General features: G+C 32.4%; 1 protein-coding gene across 1 annotated transcript; it reads left to right on the plus strand.

The window, feature by feature from the left end:
• Window positions 1-11508: 11508 nt before the first annotated feature.
• LOC116007130 (glycine dehydrogenase (decarboxylating), mitochondrial-like) lies at window positions 11509-17145 on the plus strand. The gene is made up of 15 exons (XM_031247730.1): window positions 11509-12874; window positions 13096-13341; window positions 13424-13501; window positions 13590-13690; window positions 13764-13959; window positions 14054-14179; window positions 14440-14625; window positions 14716-14829; window positions 15046-15198; window positions 15346-15534; window positions 15667-15744; window positions 15831-15956; window positions 16046-16144; window positions 16297-16414; window positions 16884-17145. Exons 1-15 carry the CDS (start codon window positions 11651-11653, stop codon window positions 16976-16978), a joined length of 3129 nt encoding a protein of 1042 aa, XP_031103590.1. The 5' UTR covers window positions 11509-11650; the 3' UTR covers window positions 16979-17145.
• The last annotated feature ends 3064 nt before the right edge of the window (window positions 17146-20209 follow it).

The following is a 20209-nucleotide window of genomic DNA, read 5'->3' on the forward strand; positions in this document are numbered from 1 at the left end:
TGGATATAACTTGAGATTTTTTGGGGGACTCGCCAGTAGAGAGAAAAATTAGAGGACAATTGCAATGAAGCGTGTTTCGTGCACAACAAACGCCCAGTCGGGTGCGTTAAGTCTTTTGTTTTTTTATTGGCTTCCTTTTCTTTTTTTTTTTCCTTTTATTTCTTCTTCTCTTTCTCTCCTCTATCTCCAAGTTGGCATCTCAAAAACCACCAAGAAAAAAAAAAAGGAAAAGAAAATCACTGATGAAGATGCTCTAATATATATATTGATTATTTATACTTCAATAAGTTGATAAAGTATAAGCATATAATACATTGTACTAGATGCAGTAGTACTAAAAAAAAAATTAAAATGATTGAATATATTACACGCCAATTTAGGAGTAGGAAAATGTGATAACGTGTTAGTGATATGCGCATGTTTTCTATTACAAATTGTTTTGAATGTTTGATTATTGTACGCAAGTATATACACATGTATATTTTTAAAAATTCTCGAGTCAAATCGAATTTAACTATTTTAATATTTGTGATAAAGTGGAAATTTTATAAATTTTTATGAGTGGGGGTAGCGTAGAAATGTGTTGATGATCATCTATAAATTTGCAATGAGTTTCAAAGGATTATAATACAATCTCATATCAATTGCACAAGAGAGTAAGGAGTGTGGTTCTTAATTTAAGGTCAAATCTCTATTGTTGAACGAGTTAGTTTTTATTAGGGGTGAGTGCGAGCATATTGGAGCGAATTTGAGAATCTGATATGAATCAGCATACAAATCCGCTAAAAGTCAATTTGAAAAATCACATTTGCATTCCACATTTACATCCACTAAGGGTGTGGACACAATCTAATCGGATCCGCTAGTGATGAATTTGATCGATTGAATACAAATAGGAGGCCGGATTTTAAGTTTAAATATAAAATATATTATAATACAGTATTTCAAGTATTCAAAAATCAAATTAAAATCACAATTTTTTCAAAAGTCCAATTCAAAAAAAAAAAAAAAAACACAAACACACACACACAAGATATCCAATTTTAAAATTAAACATAACTAATTTAAAACTCAAACAAATTTAAATTATAAATATTCATTCATCTTCAGCATAGTGTTATTGACTTTGTGATTGTGACGCGGTGAAGAAGAACAAATATGACTTGAAGAGTGAAGAATGCGGAAAGTAAAAAACAACAATTGAGAAAGAGATACCTGAAACCCTATACTAAATGTATAATAATTAAAAATGATTATAAATTTAGATTTGAGCTACACGGGTCACAAAACACTCAACAATGACCTACTACTCTACTAGGCTTTTGTATATACTATGTGTGTGTGTGTAACACTAGTATATTGGATACAAAGAATTTTGAGAAGTCACATCCGCATACAATTTACTAGTAGTGAATTTTCACTACATGGATCCTCATCCCATCCATTTTAAGTATAAGCGGATTGAATGGGAGCGACTTTGGCGGATCTTGTTCACCCCTAGCTTTTATGATGAAATTAGGGTCTCGACTTGAATATCGTATCATTTGGTGTTTTCATTGAAGTGTTAGAAAATGACCACAGTGAAGATGTCCATTTATATGTGCACGCCTAAGAAAATGTTAACTAGTGCTTGATAAAATTTGGTACAATGTCAATGGATTTCAGCGATCCATCATCAATCTCACAAGAGATTGTAGAGTGATACCTCAATATGGAGCTCGTTTCGGTGAAGTTAAGATCTTAACTTAAGTACAGTATTAAACGCTTACAACTTTCTATTTTTTGGAACATTTTATATTTATTTGTATAAAAAAAATTAAAATAAAATAATATTTTTAATACTATTGCTTTGAATCATTTGATTTTTGTTGTTTTTGTAGTTCGTGCTTCGTCCTCTAGTGCAGATATGCGTTGAGCAAAGCTAGATGGTCTAGCCCTCACTTTCCAAGATTTTATATAGTAATTGGACTTTGGAAAAATGCATTGGCTTTCTTTGGCACGCTCTCTGAAACATAAAGTTCGAAAGTTAAAAAATAGTTAATAAGTTAATTGGTTGAATTTTAAAGTGTTTGGTAAAATTAGATATTGAATAAGATGATAAGTATAAAAAGACATAAAAGGATATGTTTATAAATTTATATTTTCAAAGTAAAATAAGGGTATATATCTTTCACGTTTATGATCTAGCATTTCATAGTAAAGTAGTAATATTGTCTTTTTTAAATATATTTACTTTATGTTAAAGAATTGGGAGGAAAAGAGTGTTTAGAAAACAAAAATTAGATACTAGGATTTTTATTATACAAGATAAATGGTGTTATTTTTGAAAATTAATAAGGATAAAAAAGAAAAAAAAATGTTAAAAACATGTAACTCATTTTGAAACCAAGTAGCATTTCAAAATAAACTATTATTTTAAACTAATCTTATTTTGTCAAACTGAATTATAACTTATTTGTAATTTAAAATAATTAATTTATAAGCTCTAAAATAAGTTTTATTAAACACATCCATTATATAGAATAATCCTATCTTGAATTTTTGATCCATTAGTTTTTAACACGTGCGTGAAATAAGAATTATTTTTTAACATCAAAACAAAATCGTTCTGAACCATGATCCACACAATTATATTGACCGGAATTTACCTTATACTTATGACTACTCATTTGAAATGGTAACTTAAATATCATCACACTATAGGATAGTTTACTATTAACAATACATAATATATACAAGGTTACAATATAACAATTGCAGAGATCGGCATTAGTTAGGCCAATGGGGTCACAAGATGGGCCAAACGTCACCTAGGCCCATATACTAGGTTAGACCTAGGCCTCAGTTAAAGATTGGTCTTACAACTTGGACATACTATACTACAAATGAAGTTTTAGCCTGTGCAAAAATTATTATTATTATTTTAAATCAAGAATTGAAAATCATTTACCCATTGGCATGCATGTTTTTAATGTTCAACCACTACATGTTTGTCCATGGGTGACGGTGGACGTCATCCGAGTTATGTGGCTGAGATTTATGTGATAAGATTATATCAAAATTATTATTAAAGTTTAATGGTTTTGCATGCTAGACCCAACACAAATTACGAAAACATAGTGGGTAATGCATATGTGGCAAATGTCCATGCATCTGTATACCACGATCCAAAACGACATCGTTAAATTTTATGAGTTAAAATAATATATATTATCAGTTAGAATAATGTACATTATATGTTAAAATAATATCGCCACTCAGCCACCTCGCTCAATCATGCACCTTGATCCCTTAATCCTTTAGCAAATTATGATACGGACCACTGATAAATGTTCATTTTTACATAGTACACTAAATAATAAACTTTTAATACATTAAAAATAAATAGTCAATATATTAAAAATGAACTTTAGGTCTAATGATCTATGGTGTAATGATTGTACTCCTTTATGTCGGTACCATGTAGCATAGATTGTTGGATGCAAGCCCAATTGTACCCAGATCTTCACCTAGCCTACTGTCTCATCAAAGTTCAACACCAATAATATAAATATTATTTGAGTATTGCTTGGCGATTACATTAGTTAAATTTAAAAGGAAGAAAAGAAAAACTTTTAATTTCCCATAAGTCTTTTTTTACCCTTTGTTCGAAGTTAATCAAAATTTTTAAACGAAGTCAAAATCGACCTAATGTATGTGGCCATGTGGGGAAGTAAACAAAATAAGCCAAGAATACATATAGAAGGGCATGGATCTTAAGCTATTAACCGTTGGGATAAGTGTTAAATAGAAGGCAAAAGAGCTTGTGATCTATTGGCACCCGATTTATACTCCCACATGGAGGGGAGTGGGTTTGTGCTTCAGTGGAGGCGACTGTTGACTTTTTGTGCTTCATTAGGTTGAGAAAGTAGTTATGAACAAATACTAACAGAGTCAGTAGTACTCAAAAAAAAGAGTGTCAAATAGGTCCTTAAACTATAAGTCAAAGTGCAATTAGTCCCATAAACTAACAAAAGTTCTAATTAAACCCTTCATCTATTCACTTTTATGCAATTAAACCTATAACTTCTTAAATTTGTGCAATTAGTTCAATTTGTAGGTAAACACAAGGAAATAGGATAGGATGTAAAAATAATTTGTTTTTTTTAAAAATAATTTAAAAATTTATTTTTTAAAACAAAAAACTAGACAAGTTCTCTTCGACAGTGAAGCCAGACCGGCTTCTTAGTCCAACTGGACGGAGAAGAGATCGCCAGAGGTTTTTTTTTAATTTTTAATTTATTTGTATTAAAATATATTTATTATTTTAATTAATTTTTATTAAAAAAAAAAAAGAAATTTACCAGTGACCTAGATGTAACATGTTAATTAACTTAATTGTATAAAAGACCAATGACTTTGTGGTCAAGTGACATGTAGTGACTCTCCCAAATAGGAGGTCATGAGATTGAAGTAGAATTCAAAAAAATTGCAACAGAGATGAAAGGTCTAATTAGAACTTTTGTTAGTTTAAAGAGCTAAACGAATAAACAATTAAAAAAAAAAAAACATGTGACCCTATTGTGCTGCAAGAGCCGCCAAGAGGTGGGATTCCATGGGAATCTTAAGACAATGAGACATACCATAGGACAATAATCAACAGTAGTGGTCACCTAAAAAAATAAAACCAGTAGTGGTCCACTACTCCACCGACATGTTATTTACTATGATATAAAAAAAATTGTCACAGGACTTTGTTCATCCGGAGTGATTGTGAGATTTCTCAAAAATCAGAGGATATAAAAACTCATTACTAATTATGATAATAGTGCATTTACAAAGTAGCCATTGGACAATATTTTATAAAATATTTCTCAAGTTTATGTTTTTATTTGTGAAGAGATTAATTAATAATACATAAATATTTTCAAGAGTTAAGACTTTTCCATATTAAATAGAAATTAAAAAGAAAAATCAAGTCTATTAATTTTGGGTGCCTCATTTTTAGTATGTGAAATACATTAAGAAATAGGACAACAAGAATAAAACGTAACCGGAAACAATGGCAACGACTCAAGGTTTGAACGTGTGCCTCCTGCAAATAATGCTATATGAAGTGTAGGTGTAGAATAAGTCGACAAAACATATATATATATATATATATATATATATATATGCGAAAGTTTTTTTAGGATGAAAAATATGGTTTAATCTTATCTATTGATCCAGTCCAGATCAAGAGTCTAAAGTGAATATATTTTAAAAAAAATAGTGGCATTATGATAATTTTGTGCAAGTTAATTTTTTTTTGTCTTTCCCTGCATTTTGCCTTCTTTTAGTGCACATTTTTCATTATTTGAGTGCACATTGTTGTCTTTTCTAGAGCACATAGATTTTTCTTTTGAGTACAGATTGTTGCCTTCCATTGCACATTGTTGTGCCTTGCAGTGCATATTATTGTGTTTTTTAGTGCACATACTTTAAACTGGGTCAAATAGATTGGGGTTGGACGGTTGGTACAATTATTTCAATATTATTTTTGAAAAGAAGTTTAAAATAGTTTCTAAAAAAAAGTTTAAAATAACCAAACAAACAAATAAATGACAGGAGAATAAAGAAAGAAAAAAAGAAAAAGAGAAGTGAGATAGAAAAATTATATTTATATCTAATAAATTAAATCTACATGTTTCACATTTTTCGCTCAATGACAATTAACCAAATAAGTGTATTGCAATTTGCAAATATATTTATTATTTTTGGGTAACCGGGAAATGACAATTGTTATTATTCGACGATGTCTACCGCGTAAAATCTGTTTCTATATAATAATTCACAAATTACAAAAGAGAAATAAATGTTATTAAGAAAACTCTAAAATGTTTACCATTTTAAACACATTTTTGTTTTGATGATCAACGATTAATTTTGTATGGATAACATTCTTTTTATTAATAAAAAATAAAAAATCAGTCATCACCAATTACATCATGAATAAAAAGAAAGAAATTGTAAAAAATATTATAATTAAGCGGCATAATTGTGACTCTCTAAAATGAAAGATAAACATTGTCCAAAAGCAGGCCTCATTTGCCAACCAAATGTTTTGTTAAGTGGACCCACGTTAGATACCTGGTCAAAGAAGGAATGAAGTAAGATTCTTGCTTTTATGTTGCCCCTTGATTCCGCCACGTTAATATTTTTTTTGAATAGTGCTAACTCTATTACTAGTATAATAACATTAAAAAAAAAAATTCGATTATTGTTTATAATTACATTTTCATTTTAATTTAATTTATTATTTATTTTTATTTTACTTTTCTTATATTCAATTTATAATTTCGTTAAGGCAAATGCTTCACACCCCTACACTTACCATATAAATTTAGCCAGTTATGTGACTATTGTTATGTGGTTAATTTTTCTTTTCTTTTCATTTTTCATTTAAAAAAAAATCAAATCCAAACTTATTACAAAGTGTCACATTACTCACATACAATACGATAAGTTTTGATAAAATATTTACATAATGAGAGTATTTTAAACTAGAAAAACTTTACAATGTCATGCATTAGAATACCATATGTATTTTGTAAAGTTATATATTTTTTAGGGAAAAAGGTCAAATAGACCCTCAAACTTTAACTGAAAAGTCAATTAGCCCCCTAAACTTTTTAAATGTGCAATTACACTCATCAACAAATCATTTTGATGCAATGAGACCCAAAAACCGGTTAATGGCCTTCTACCACAGGTCATTAGTGTTCCGACCACACTCCGGCAAATTTTCAAGCAAAAAGGTAACAGGCGAACAGTCGCCTGTCACGGAGAAGTTACAGAGAAGGCGGCCCAGGGGTCGTCTTCTCCAGTTGAGAAGGCGACCACTGTGGTAACCTTCTCAACCGCGACCACTGTGGTCGCCTTCTCTGTAACTTCTCTATAACCGGCAACTGTTCGCTGGTCACTTTTTCGCCTGAAAATTCGTTGGCGCGTGGCTGGAACACTAATGACCTGTGCTAGAAGGTCATTAGCCGGTTTTTGAGCCTCATTGCATCAAAATGAATTGTTGATGAGTGTAATTGCACATTCAAAAAATTTATGAGGCTAATTGACTTTTCAGCTAAAGTTTGAGGGTTAATTTGAACATCTTCCCTATTTTTTATGTTGTTAAAAATATATAGAAGAGATAATATAATTTTGTAAAACATAAAAGATAGTTTTACAAAAGATACGAGGTCTTTAATTTTTAAAAGTAAAACACTCTTAAAACTGGGGTTAATACATAATTTAGTCATAAATTATAGTGATTTTTTTATTTAGTCATAAACGACATTATTTGCTTAATTATGTTATTAACTTTGATTGTTTTACTAAATTGAGTCATTTGTTAAGATAGCTTGATACTTTTATCTTTATCAATACCCAAGTTAGTTATTGAATATATTAGTTTTACCCAAGTTAGTATTCGACTATAGAGGTTTACCCAATTTAGTCATCGACTATAATGTTTTTTCTCAATTTAGTTATTGATTCTATTAACTGATGACTCAATTAAGTAAAATCATTGAAGTTGATTATCTAATTAAGCATAGAAAGTCATTTAAGGTTACATTAAAAAAATCACTATAGTCGAAGATTAAATTGGATATTAAGTCTTTTTAAAAGTGATGACTATAAAATAAACAAACTTATTTGTTCAAAAAAAAAAATAAACACACACACACATGGAAGAAAAATAAGAATCAATCCCACCCTTACATTTGTAAAAATTCGACATATCTGATATTTTTTTTTTAAATAAAAGTGATCGCATTTTTGTAATTATCATCAACTTCACTATCCAAACTTGAACACTTAAATATACAATCTTTAACAACTAAATATGCAAACCTGGTAAATTCTATAATATCAACGAAAAAGCTAAATTTTAAATCTAAACCGTTGGCGTTTATACCAACTATTCCACTCCCAAGAATTTGTTAACCTCGGTTCACACTAGTCTCTTTTCTTATGTTGGTTTTTCAATTGATGCCTCTAAGGCTATTATGTCATCTTTTCATTCTTGTTCGGTTAGTTTAATTCCTAGAGCTCATACTCAGGGCGCCCACGCTCTTGCTGCAGTGACCTTCTTTCAGGAGACACCGATGTACTGGGATTCAATCCCTCCGAACTTTATTGCTCATTTGCTTTAATCTACCTTTACCTGATTGGTTTGAAAAAAATCTAAACTGTAATTGCTAGAACTTAAGTAGTAAAAAGTGAACTGCTAATGATTCTAGAACTTAATTGCTATAACTCAAGGAGTTGCAGTTTGATAGGGTTCTTGTGGAAACAGATGCCCTTTTGGTCATTCAAGGGTTAAAGGATCATTATTCTAACTCTTCTTTCGGGTTAATCCTTGAGGACATTTGTAGAATAGCTAATGACTTTGATTGTATTAACTTTGTGTTTGTTAAGAGATCCGCGAACATGGTGGCCCATAAGCTAGCTAGGGAAGCTGTGTTCATTGCTGATTGTAGAGAGTGGGTTGATGCGGCCACTCTTTTTATTTCTGATGTAATCCTTTTGGATATTTCTAATTAAGCAATGCATGTTGGTTTTCAAAAAAAAAAAAAGTGAACTGCTAAACCAAATAAAACAAAAAACTCAGTCATAAACTCTAAATATGCAAAATGTTAATATTAAATGTGCAAAATGTTAATACTAAATGTGAAAACCTGGAAAATTTCGAGAATTGCATATTTTTAGTGTTTAAGTTTGCATAGTAAAATTGATGATAATTACAAAAATAGCACCCGTATTAAAAAAAAAAAAGATTTAATTTGTCTAATTTTCTAGATGTAAAATTGAAATTAATTCTTATTTGTCTTCACACGACAATCTTGTGAATCATGGTCCACATTACATCTTGAATAAATATTCATTTTTAATATATTAAAAATTAATTATTTGATACTCCGTATATTATTAAATAATATTTTTTTAAAAAAATAAACTTTTAATATATTAAATATATATTTTTAAATAAAAATGCATTTTATATTAACAATTCATCGTGGAAGGCAAAGTATAGTCCATGATATCATCATCGTCGCCGCAGTTGAGCTGCATCTACCGCCAAGTTTCTGCTGGGCCCCACCGGTCTTCCTTTGCTGGATAGTGGAAATAGAATACACATTCACCAACCTCGTGCTCTGAGTCCTGACTCATCATCTATCAAATCAAATTTAAAAATAAAGGAAAAAAAAAAAGATAAAATAGGCATTCAAATGTTAAAAATAATCATTTTTTTAAAAATTTAAACAATTTATAATTAAACATATTAATTAAATCGTCCATTTGATACAATCAAATTAATATAATCAAATTAAATCAAATAGTCGATTACCTAAAAGTAATCAGTAAAAATTGTTAACATATCAAATATTTATTTAAATAAAAAACAAAACAAACCCAATTAAGAAGTGTTGGAGAAGATATAGAAGCAGTCAACTTCTTTATCTTATCTAGCGACCATTATTTATAAAAAAAAAAAATACTAGTAATAATTTATTTTAAATAAAAATGACTTGCCGTCATATTTTACTAAATTTAACTTTAGGTTGGCAATTTATAAGTTCAATTACACCAAATTGACGAGTTGATATATTTAATTGTTACTTTTTAAAGTTTATGGGACTAATTATTTTTTTCGTATAAATTTTGAGAGTCTATATGATCATTTTTTTGTAAATAAATGTTGAAATACATACTTATAAAAAGATTGAGAATAAATGTTACCAATAAATAATTGAATAGTTCAACCACTCTGATCGCATTATTTTCATTAAATTTTCTTTTAAAAATTTGTAAAAATATATATATCAGTATAGGTTCCATTTAAAAGATATCAATGAGAAACTTTTTTATGATTTTTTTTATATATTAATTTTATTTGTACAAGAAGAACAATAGAAAAATAAATTTAAGTTAGCAAAACTAATAATATAGAGAAAAAATTGTACATGTTACAAATATGGTGGCAGATTGACTTGGTAAAGTGGAGAGGAACATGCAAAAACCATGGAGAGACCTATATCCTAGCTGTTCATGATATAACTACTGATTTTAAAGATTGTGTTTTATAAGAATGAGGCCACAAAAATATAAAAACTGACTTTGACATCGTTCATGGTATAACCACTGATTCTATATTATAGAAAATTTTATAAATTGTATAAAAATAAAAAAATATATTTTTGCTTTATTTTATATTTATCATTTAATAAACTGTTAATTTTACTAAACATTTATGACACAATTAATTAATTTAACAATTCTTAACTTTTTATTTTTATTATTATTTTTTGATACGCTTGAGGGACCAAAAGGTCCATAGTTAACTTTTTATTTCTAATTAATAACTTTTTAGGATAAATACAAATTATTCTATGAACCAGGGTCTACCTTGCAAGGTCAACTCGTGTTTAAAATACACAATTTATATACTGAATGTTTACAATGTACATACTAAATGTTTCCAACTCAAATTGTGAATATTCAATATATCAATGGATGGTATAACTATTGTTAGGTAAATGAATCTGCCAAAGAGAGCCCACCCCCCTACAAAAAGAATGTGAAGAAAAAGATTCAATTTTCTGTGTGCTTTCTTTTTAAATTTTTCCTTATAAAATTGAATAGATTCTCTGAAATCATTGGTGTAATTGGTATAATCAAACTCCCCTTTGTCATTTTCCACATCTTGGTGACTGGTGAGAGAGGCTTCTCCCTTACCAACTCCTTTATTCAACCAACCCTGGACCCCACTGTTTATTATTAAATATGATTTATTTAAAGAAAATCTAAGATTCCATAATATTATAAGTAACTAACAAATACAACATGAAATACCCGCAAACAAATATTTAAAAAAGGATTGCTAAAAAAAATATTTTAAAAAGGAAATATAAGGTGGCAAACATTTGTATCCAATTATGATATGATTGAGTTTTCACCAAGTTGGTTGTGTGACATCAACCACATTTGACCTTATATGAACCTTAAAGCTTTTTTATATTGTTTTTATTATATTCCGTTTTAGGTTCTACCTTAAAACTTAATTTTTTTTATTGTTATAAATAAAATTGATTACTTTACAAATATTTTGACAATATACATTTTGATTAGGTGGAAACTCTCACCTCATATAAGTATGGAATGATAAATCATATCTCTTAGGTGATAAGACAAATGTTGTGACGATTGAAAACTCACTACATTAAATAAAAACGTCTATACTGTCACTGTTAAGATTTGATTTGTGTCATCATATTCAATTTATTATCTTACCACCTGCAAAATACCTTATGCTTTATTTACACCAATAATACCATTCTATACAAAATATCACACGTTTAAAACTTTTAAAAACATTTTCATATTGATCCGAACTAGATCCACAAAGGTGTCACTATTAACTTTTTGCGTCACCAACCCCGTGTCTCCCTCTATTTCTGTTTCAGACTTTCATGCCACCATAAACGAGGGAATAGAGTCGGCTACCAACAAAACAGAGCAAAGCTACTCCAAGCTTTGTGAACTTTCTCTCTCTTTCTATCTTCTTCTCCTTTGCGTGATTTCATACAAGAAATCTCGCGTTTCTTCTCATTTCTTTCTTCTCCGTAATTCCCAAATGGATCGCGCTCGAAAGCTAGCCAGCCGGGCGATTCTGCGGCGGCTAATTTCCGAAGCAAAGCAGCCACGTGGCGGCGCCGGAACGCCGACCCCCGCATTATTCACGCCCGCGAGGTTCGCTTCCTCGATAACCGCTCGCTCATTTCAGACTAAGATCCGTGACCCGTCCACTACTGGGATTGGGTTTCGAGCTCACCAGGCTCGCCCAATCTCTGTTGAGGCGCTGAAACCCAGTGACACTTTCCCGCGCCGCCACAACTCCGCCACGCCGGAGGAGCAATCTAAGATGTCCGAGTTTTGCGGCTTCGCAAACCTCGATGCTCTGATTGACGCAACCGTGCCTCAATCTATTCGTATTGAGCCCATGGGGTTCTCCAAGTTCGATCAGGGCCTCACCGAGGCGCAAATGATCGAACACATGAAGGGTTTAGCGTCTAAGAATAAGGTTTTCAAGTCGTATATAGGAATGGGGTACTATAATACCTTTGTGCCTCCTGTGATTCTGAGGAATATTATGGAAAATCCGGGTTGGTATACTCAGTATACTCCCTACCAGGCTGAGGTTTCGCAAGGCCGTCTTGAGTCCTTGCTAAATTATCAGACAATGATTACAGATCTCACCGGTTTGCCTATGGCCAATGCGTCTTTGTTGGATGAGGGCACTGCTGCGGCAGAGGCAATGGCTATGTGTAATAATATCCAGAAGGGGAAAAAGAAAACTTTTGTTATTGCTAGTAATTGTCACCCCCAGACTATTGATGTTTGTAAAACTAGGGCTGATGGGTTTGAACTTAAGGTAGTGACTGCTGATCTTAAGGATATTGATTACCAGTCTGGGGATGTTTGTGGGGTGTTGGTACAGTATCCCGGGACCGAGGGTGAGGTTTTGGACTATGGGGAGTTCATTAAGAGTGCACACGCTTGTGGGGTGAAGGTTGTGATGGCGTCGGATTTGTTGGCCCTGACAATGCTGAAGCCTCCTGGTGAATTGGGGGCGGATATTGTTGTCGGTTCAGCTCAGAGGTTTGGTGTTCCTATGGGTTATGGAGGTCCTCATGCGGCTTTCTTGGCCACATCCCAAGAGTACAAGAGAATGATGCCCGGGAGAATTATTGGTGTCAGTCTTGATTCCTCAGGGAAGCCTGCTCTAAGAATGGCAATGCAGACTAGGGAGCAGCATATCCGAAGGGATAAGGCAACAAGCAACATTTGCACTGCTCAGGTTTTGCATCAATATTTGTTTTGTTCAACTTATTTGTCGTGTTTAGTAATTTGTTCCTTCAATAAGAGAAGTTGTGGACAGATCTTTAGTAGGATTAACTAGCCATGAATTATTATTAATTGCTTATTATTCCAATTCGTGCTCATGAATTCTTCATATCATATTGTTACAAAAACAATGGCTAGTTGAGGCTCAATTATTGAGGTTGTGGTGTACTGTAGGCATTGCTTGCCAATATGGCTGCTATGTATGCTGTTTACCATGGACCTGGAGGGCTTAAAACAATTGCCCAACGAGTTCATGGTCTTGCTGGAACTTTTGCTGCTGGATTGAAAAAGCTTGGGACAGTGGAAGTGCAGGGTCTTCCCTTTTTTGACACTGTGAAGGTTAAGTGTGCTGATGCAAAAGCAATTGCTGAGGCTGCTTACAAAAACGAGATTAACTTGAGGATTGTGGATAACAATACCGTAAGTCTGGTTGGATTTGTCTTGTGCTCTTAAAACCTGCTACTTACATTATGAAGTGAATGGGGTGACATTGTCCTTTCAGATAACCGTTGCTTTTGATGAGACAACCACTTTAGAAGACGTTGACAAGCTATTTGAAATTTTTGCATGTGGAAAGCCAGTAAGTGTCACTGCTTTTCTTTTTTCATTGTGGTAGGCATCATTGATTTATCATTCTTGTTAATTCTGATGCTAATTTTAATTACCAGGTGCCATTCAGTGCTCAATCTATTGCACCAGAGGTTCAAAATGTGATTCCTTCCAGTCTTGTAAGGGATAGTCCATATTTGACTCACCAAGTATTCAACACGTATGGCCTTTTCCTATTGAATGCCACTCTACAGTTTTCTGTTGTATACTATCTGACTGTTGCCTTGCTTTAGGTACCACACTGAGCATGAGTTGCTTAGGTACCTTCATAGGCTGCAAGCAAAGGATCTTTCTCTGTGCCACAGCATGATTCCTCTTGGATCCTGTACTATGAAACTGAATGCAACTACAGAGATGATGCCAGTGACATGGCCTAGCTTTGCAGATATTCACCCGTTTGCACCCACTGAACAGGCTGCAGGATTCCAGGTTGTTAGATGTGTTCTAAACTTTGTATGTAGTATTTGATTTTTAATTGGTCTAGATTGACAGAACTAATCTAACTGTCATATTTTTTCCCCAGGAAATGTTCAATGATTTGGGTGAACTATTGTGTACAATTACTGGATTTGATTCCTTTTCCTTGCAACCTAATGCTGGTGCTGCCGGAGAGTATGCAGGATTGATGGTCATTCGTGCATATCATTTGGTACTATGTTCTAGTCATTAATAATAATAAAAAATACTCCATCAGTTCTAAAAGAGTTCACTAAGAAAATGCTTTCCATCTTTGAATTTTTTTTTTTTTTTTTGAGGATGTAAACGAGAAATTTAGTTACTTCTTGAATAAAGTGTGCCTCATTATAGAGCTAGAAAGAATATTGCATGCTATTGATGGCATGCAGTATTGTGTTTGTATACTTACTGTGTCAATCTCCTGCTAATCTTTTTGTTGGATGTTTACTGTAGTCAAGAGGTGACAGTCACCGTAATGTATGCATCATACCTGTATCTGCACATGGAACAAATCCTGCAAGTGCAGCCATGTGTGGAATGAAAATTGTTGCTGTTGGAACTGATGCAAAAGGAAACATTAATATTGAAGAACTAAAGAAGGCTGCTGAGGCAAATAAAGATAACCTAGCTGCTCTTATGGTATATACTTCATTGAATAGAGTTTTTTCGAACTGATTTTTTGGATCTGTAAATTGCTCATGAAATTTAATTCAAAAATTCACATTTCAGGTTACATATCCTTCAACACACGGTGTCTATGAGGAAGGCGTTGATGAGATATGCAGGATAATTCATGAGAATGGCGGTCAAGTTTACATGGACGGAGCTAATATGAATGCACAGGTATAATTTTCTATGGGATCTTTAATCTCTTGAATTATTTCCAGTGTATCTTTTCAAAATAGAATCGTGGAGCTCCAACTAGATTTGTTAAAGCTTATTTTTGGTTGAGTAAGTTGTCTCTTACAAATAAACTAATTAGGGGTGGCTGTTAATATAGTCATTTAACTGGGAGAAAATAGGTTAGCTATGCCCCGGCTAAGTTTTTCTCTTCTACAGGTTGGTTTGACAAGTCCAGGCTTTATTGGAGCAGACGTTTGCCATCTAAATCTCCACAAAACATTCTGCATTCCTCATGGTGGAGGTGGTCCAGGCATGGGTCCCATTGGCGTGAAGAAACATCTAGCACCATTTTTGCCCTCACATCCTGTGGTATGCCCTCGAATGAACTTGCACCTTGTTGATTGCATGAAAAGAGTTTCGGTTGTTATACTGCACAATAGATTCATTTTCCTTGTAGTAATAGATTCAGTGTGTGATCATTAAGATCCTCTCCACATTTTGACTGTTATTTTGAAGGTTCCAACTGGAGGTATCCCATCCCCTGATAAGAGCCAGCCCTTGGGTACCATCTCAGCTGCTCCTTGGGGCTCTGCACTTATTTTGCCAATATCATATTCTTATATAGCCATGATGGGCTCGAAGGGACTTACTGAAGCATCAAAGATAGCCATCTTGAATGCAAACTACATGGCTAAACGTTTAGAGGTCTGCTTTTTTTACTAGTCATTTCTTCTTATTAAAATTGCACGTATATGAGATGTTGTTATCTTTACCGACAAGTGTTTGGTTTAGTTAAACAGTCTTCAGTAATTAATATTTTCTGCTTTGCATCAACAGAGCCACTATCCTGTTCTATTCCGTGGCGTCAATGGAACATGTGCACATGAATTCATTATTGATTTGAGGGGATTTAAGGTAGCTCTGGCTTTAAATTTCCTATCTCTGACGTCTTTTTCATTATGCTTGTTCTACATTTTATCCTTACTTGAGGACTGGTTCAGAATACTGCTGGAATCGAACCTGAAGATGTTGCTAAACGCCTTATGGACTATGGATTTCATGGACCAACTATGTCATGGCCCGTTCCTGGCACACTAATGATTGAGCCAACTGAAAGTGAAAGCAAGGTAGGGTGATGCATAATAAAGATAAATTTCATTTTTTTTATATTTATTATTATTTTTTAATGCTATTGATATATCTATAACTTCTGCAGGCAGAATTAGACAGGTTTTGTGATGCACTCATCTCCATTAGGGAAGAGATTGCTCAGATTGAGAAGGGGAAGTTTGATCTTAACAATAATGTTCTTAAGGTAAAAGTCATCAACTTAACTCTGCCTCTGCCTAAATAAATTTGTGAAATTTTCACTCTTTTCTTTTCATTTCGAGTCTGTCTGTCTTTACGAAAAAATCTCAAGATTTCAAGAATTTGAAGACTAAGGCATCGATCTTTCTTTCACTGCAGAACGCTCCTCATCCACCGTCAGTGCTTATGGCTGATGAATGGACAAAACCATACTCTAGGGAATATGCTGCCTTCCCCGCTCCCTGGCTGAGAACTGCCAAATTCTGGCCGTCTACAGGTATTTTACTGCTACAATTACTGATGTTCACTGTATATTAATTAAGATCAGGACTAACCACAAAGAGTGCATTCATTTATATTGAGAAACTATGACCAATTAATAAATTTTGGCTGCTTTAAGAATCTTCAAAATTGTAATGAATTTACTTTCAGATGGATAACATATCTCTCTCTGGAAAATACTGCTCACTGGGAGAAATTCTTGAAGTCTATGAGAAACTGTAATTATGGACTCTTAAGAACTTGAAAACACACACAAACAGAAAAGAAATTTAATTGTTTTTAGGACTTGGAGAATTAAATGGATAGCAATCTGTATTGTGTTATACCCCTCCTTAACCATGGCATCAATCAATCATTGTATTTCTTAATGCAAGTTACTGAGAAATGGCATCAATCAATCATTGTATTTCTTAATGCAAGTTACTGAGAAATTTGGTATGCTGATTATTATTATTATATATCAGGGCGTGTTGACAATGTGTATGGAGACCGCAACCTCATCTGCACTCTCCTTACACCATCACAGATGGTTGAAGAACAGGCTGCAGCCACTGCTTAAGCTCCATTGAAGCCACATTCCTTCTTCCACAATTGAAGTATATATATTCAAATTCCAAGTGTTTATTCCCTTGTAGTTTGATGACTTTCATTTTTATCCATATTGATCAACAGCTGCTCTATCAACAATTGTTTATATCTGCAGCTTGCAGCTTTTCTAATCTTCTCTTCTCTCTTCTCTCTCTCTATATATATGGGTAGGCGGCAGCCTAGGTAAAACCAAATCAATTGAAAAGAGATGCCTAGGTAAAACAAAAATTGGCTTAGGCCTCTCTAGGTCGAGGCGAATTGTTCCTTAGGTGGTTGCTTAGCGCTTAATTCGGCCGAGTTAACTCAACTGACTCGGTCACGTTAGACGGGTTAATTCGGTCGAGTTGGTCTTGTTAATTTTGTATTATATTTATATATTTTTATTTATTTATTTATATAAATAAGAAAAGTAAGAGATATAATATAAAACATGACATAAATCCACATGCACTATTTCTTTTGTTTTTATAGGTTGTCGCTTAGGCGTTGCTGCCTAGCACATAGGCACTAGATGCTAGTTTATTGTCTGACTAGTGCCTAGCGCTTACTATAACCCTGGGTAAAACATACGATGAGATTTGAGCTGTTGATCTATTTAGAAAAAAAAGAATTTTTTTTTTACACTCTATAATTTATGCACTTGTAGTATAAAATTTATGTACTTGTAGTGTTGGGCTCACAAGCCCAAATAGCCAATGCTCAATAGGCATGCTGGACACAACATTAAAGGTCCATTAGGGTATGCCACAACAGTCAGTATATTTGACTTTCCAGCAAAATTCAATCCAAAATTATAATATTAGTGGTAATCCACACAAAGCCACGGTTCTCAAATAGGAATTGCTGGTAGATGTCTCAGATTGTGATCCATGAGGTATAGGGCTAGAAAGATAGATGATTATATGAAATTCTCGATTTTGCCAAATAATTAGTTCAACGACAAATTCAATACCTCAAAAAAGATTCCTCAAGAAAGATTAAATTTTTCAATGATAGATAGAATATAGCTAGTAAGTTGGTTATGTGATAGACCAAGAAATAAGAAAATATGAAACTTTTTTCAAAGATTTTGAAATCTCAACATGAAAATAATTACTGAATAAATCAAGCAATGTAATGCACCTACCACTTGAAGCTCCACCCATTTCGCCACTGTAGTCTGTAGATATTATTGAATCTTCAAGAGATGACAATATAGAGAAATGGGGTGTGAGGAGCACCAAGAATGGCAGCAAGCATCATCACTAAAAAGCATATCTCTTTGAATTTGAGCAATCAAGCTAATCTTGAAATTTATTATTGAACAAACTAGAGGTGCTCCCAACTTCTTACCTATGCTATGGATGTAATACAATTATTACCAGTAAATTTCATAATCAATATGCAATTAGAGTTGTTTCCAATATCAAAAAGTGAGAATTTGAGGGTACAATTACAACCAAGATGGCAAGAGATTCACACTTGTAACCACAAGGTCACGAATTGAATCCTTGCCTCCTTAGTTTGAATGGTCAGCTATGGGTGACCTAAGTTGATTTACTTCCTTGTGATTCTTTATCTACATCCAAAATGGGTTATGGGGTTTCTCTCGTCTTTTCAAAAAAAAAAAAAGTGAGAATTTCTTAGACATAAGAATGGGTTGAGAAATTCTTGTCTTCTTTTCTTAGTAATCAATAACACTTAAACATTTATCAATAATCCACACTACAATGTGGATCATCCACAATAAAACTTGCCTACCATGTAATGTAATAGCAATGGACACCTTGCCATATGATGCAGAAGCATGAAATTTCTCATATTATTATTATTATTATTATTTTGAATAAGTTGACAGTAAATACATTCAACACCTAAAATCAATTTTATAATAATAAAATCATAATAACAACTATAATAATATGCCTGACTGGTGATAAAAAAAATTCAATATCTTGTTAAAATTATGTCTAAAACTCTAAGTTTTGTCAATTTAATATTAAATATTTATTTTGTGATTATTATATCTAATTATTTATAATAATTATATCTTTTAAATTTTAAAAATTTAATACCAAATCATTGTACATACAAATTATTTAAAAAATCAAACCATATTTAAAAACAACATAATTCACCAAAAAATTCTAAAATAAATAAACTTTTATAAAAACATTTGGTATGCATAAAATCATGCTTAAACATTATAGCCCTCCAACAAATGTTTAAATCTAAAGAGTTAAATTATTTTTAGTGTTGAATAAATAATTGTCATGAACACAAATGGTTCATACTCCCTCGGTCTCAATAGCAAATTCTCAACTCTTGATACCAAATGATGGATTAATGAAATTATCCTCACTTTCTAAAACGATATGAAAACTATTTTATAATAATTAAGATTCTTAAATTGATCGATTCTACTAACATATTTTCTAATGCATTGCTATTAGATATTTTAAAATATCTTTATGAGGTCAGAGTTTGGAGAAAACATTAAACCCACAAATTCAGATCTAGATTAACATAGGCAATTACATGCATTAATATTTTCAGAAAGGAGTACATTCGAAATGGCATGCCCAATAATAAATTAATTTGTACTAATTTTTAAATGATATAATATATATATAAATTTAATAAGGGAATGAATCTCTTAAATTGTTGTTTCCACGATCTAAAACTTCTAAGAGAACTGCAATTTATCAAGCCTCGGGGCAATAACCCTTCCAAGTGGTTGTCATTCAAATTGACATACAACAAGTTGTTTCTCTTTGTGGATGCTCCTGGAATAGTTCACTGAAATTGATTTCTCTATAAATTTATAACTATAAGTTCCTTGCTGAAGTTCTCTAAACACATAGGTAGTGGACCGTGTGAATTATTATCAGATAGATCAAGATATTGCTAAGGAACTCAAACTACACAACCATGTCTCTGTTCCATAAATCAAACTAGAATTTATTGTTTGGTTTATGAAATACCCAAGGGTTGGAGTTGGAGGCATCGTGCCTTTAAGATGGTTTTTAGAAACATCAAAGTTAACAAAAATTTCATTTTTCCTATACAGGGTGGAATAACACCTCCCAAATTGATGTTGGACAAAAATAGTGCTTCAAGAAAATTTTTAAGGTTGCATAGCGTTTCCGGAATATCTCCTTCTAACATGTTATAACTAAGAGCAACGTAACTAGGTGAGGATAAATTTCCCAAACATTGTGGA

Source organism: Ipomoea triloba, chromosome 15, assembly GCF_003576645.1.
Source record: "Ipomoea triloba cultivar NCNSP0323 chromosome 15, ASM357664v1".
NCBI classification, from domain to species: domain Eukaryota; kingdom Viridiplantae; phylum Streptophyta; class Magnoliopsida; order Solanales; family Convolvulaceae; genus Ipomoea; species Ipomoea triloba.

What these genes read in the sequence shown, in the direction of transcription:
- LOC116007130 (XM_031247730.1), top strand. Translation starts at nt 11,651, where the DNA reads ATGGATCGCGCTCGAAAGCTAGCCAGCCGGGCGATTCTGCGGCGGCTA. An exon ending in TCATTCGTGCATATCATTTG is followed by an intron (nt 14,180 to 14,439) that starts GTACTATGTTCT and finishes TGTTTACTGTAG; the next exon opens with TCAAGAGGTGACAGTCACCG. An exon ending in GAGCTAATATGAATGCACAG is followed by an intron (nt 14,830 to 15,045) that starts GTATAATTTTCT and finishes TCTCTTCTACAG; the next exon opens with GTTGGTTTGACAAGTCCAGG.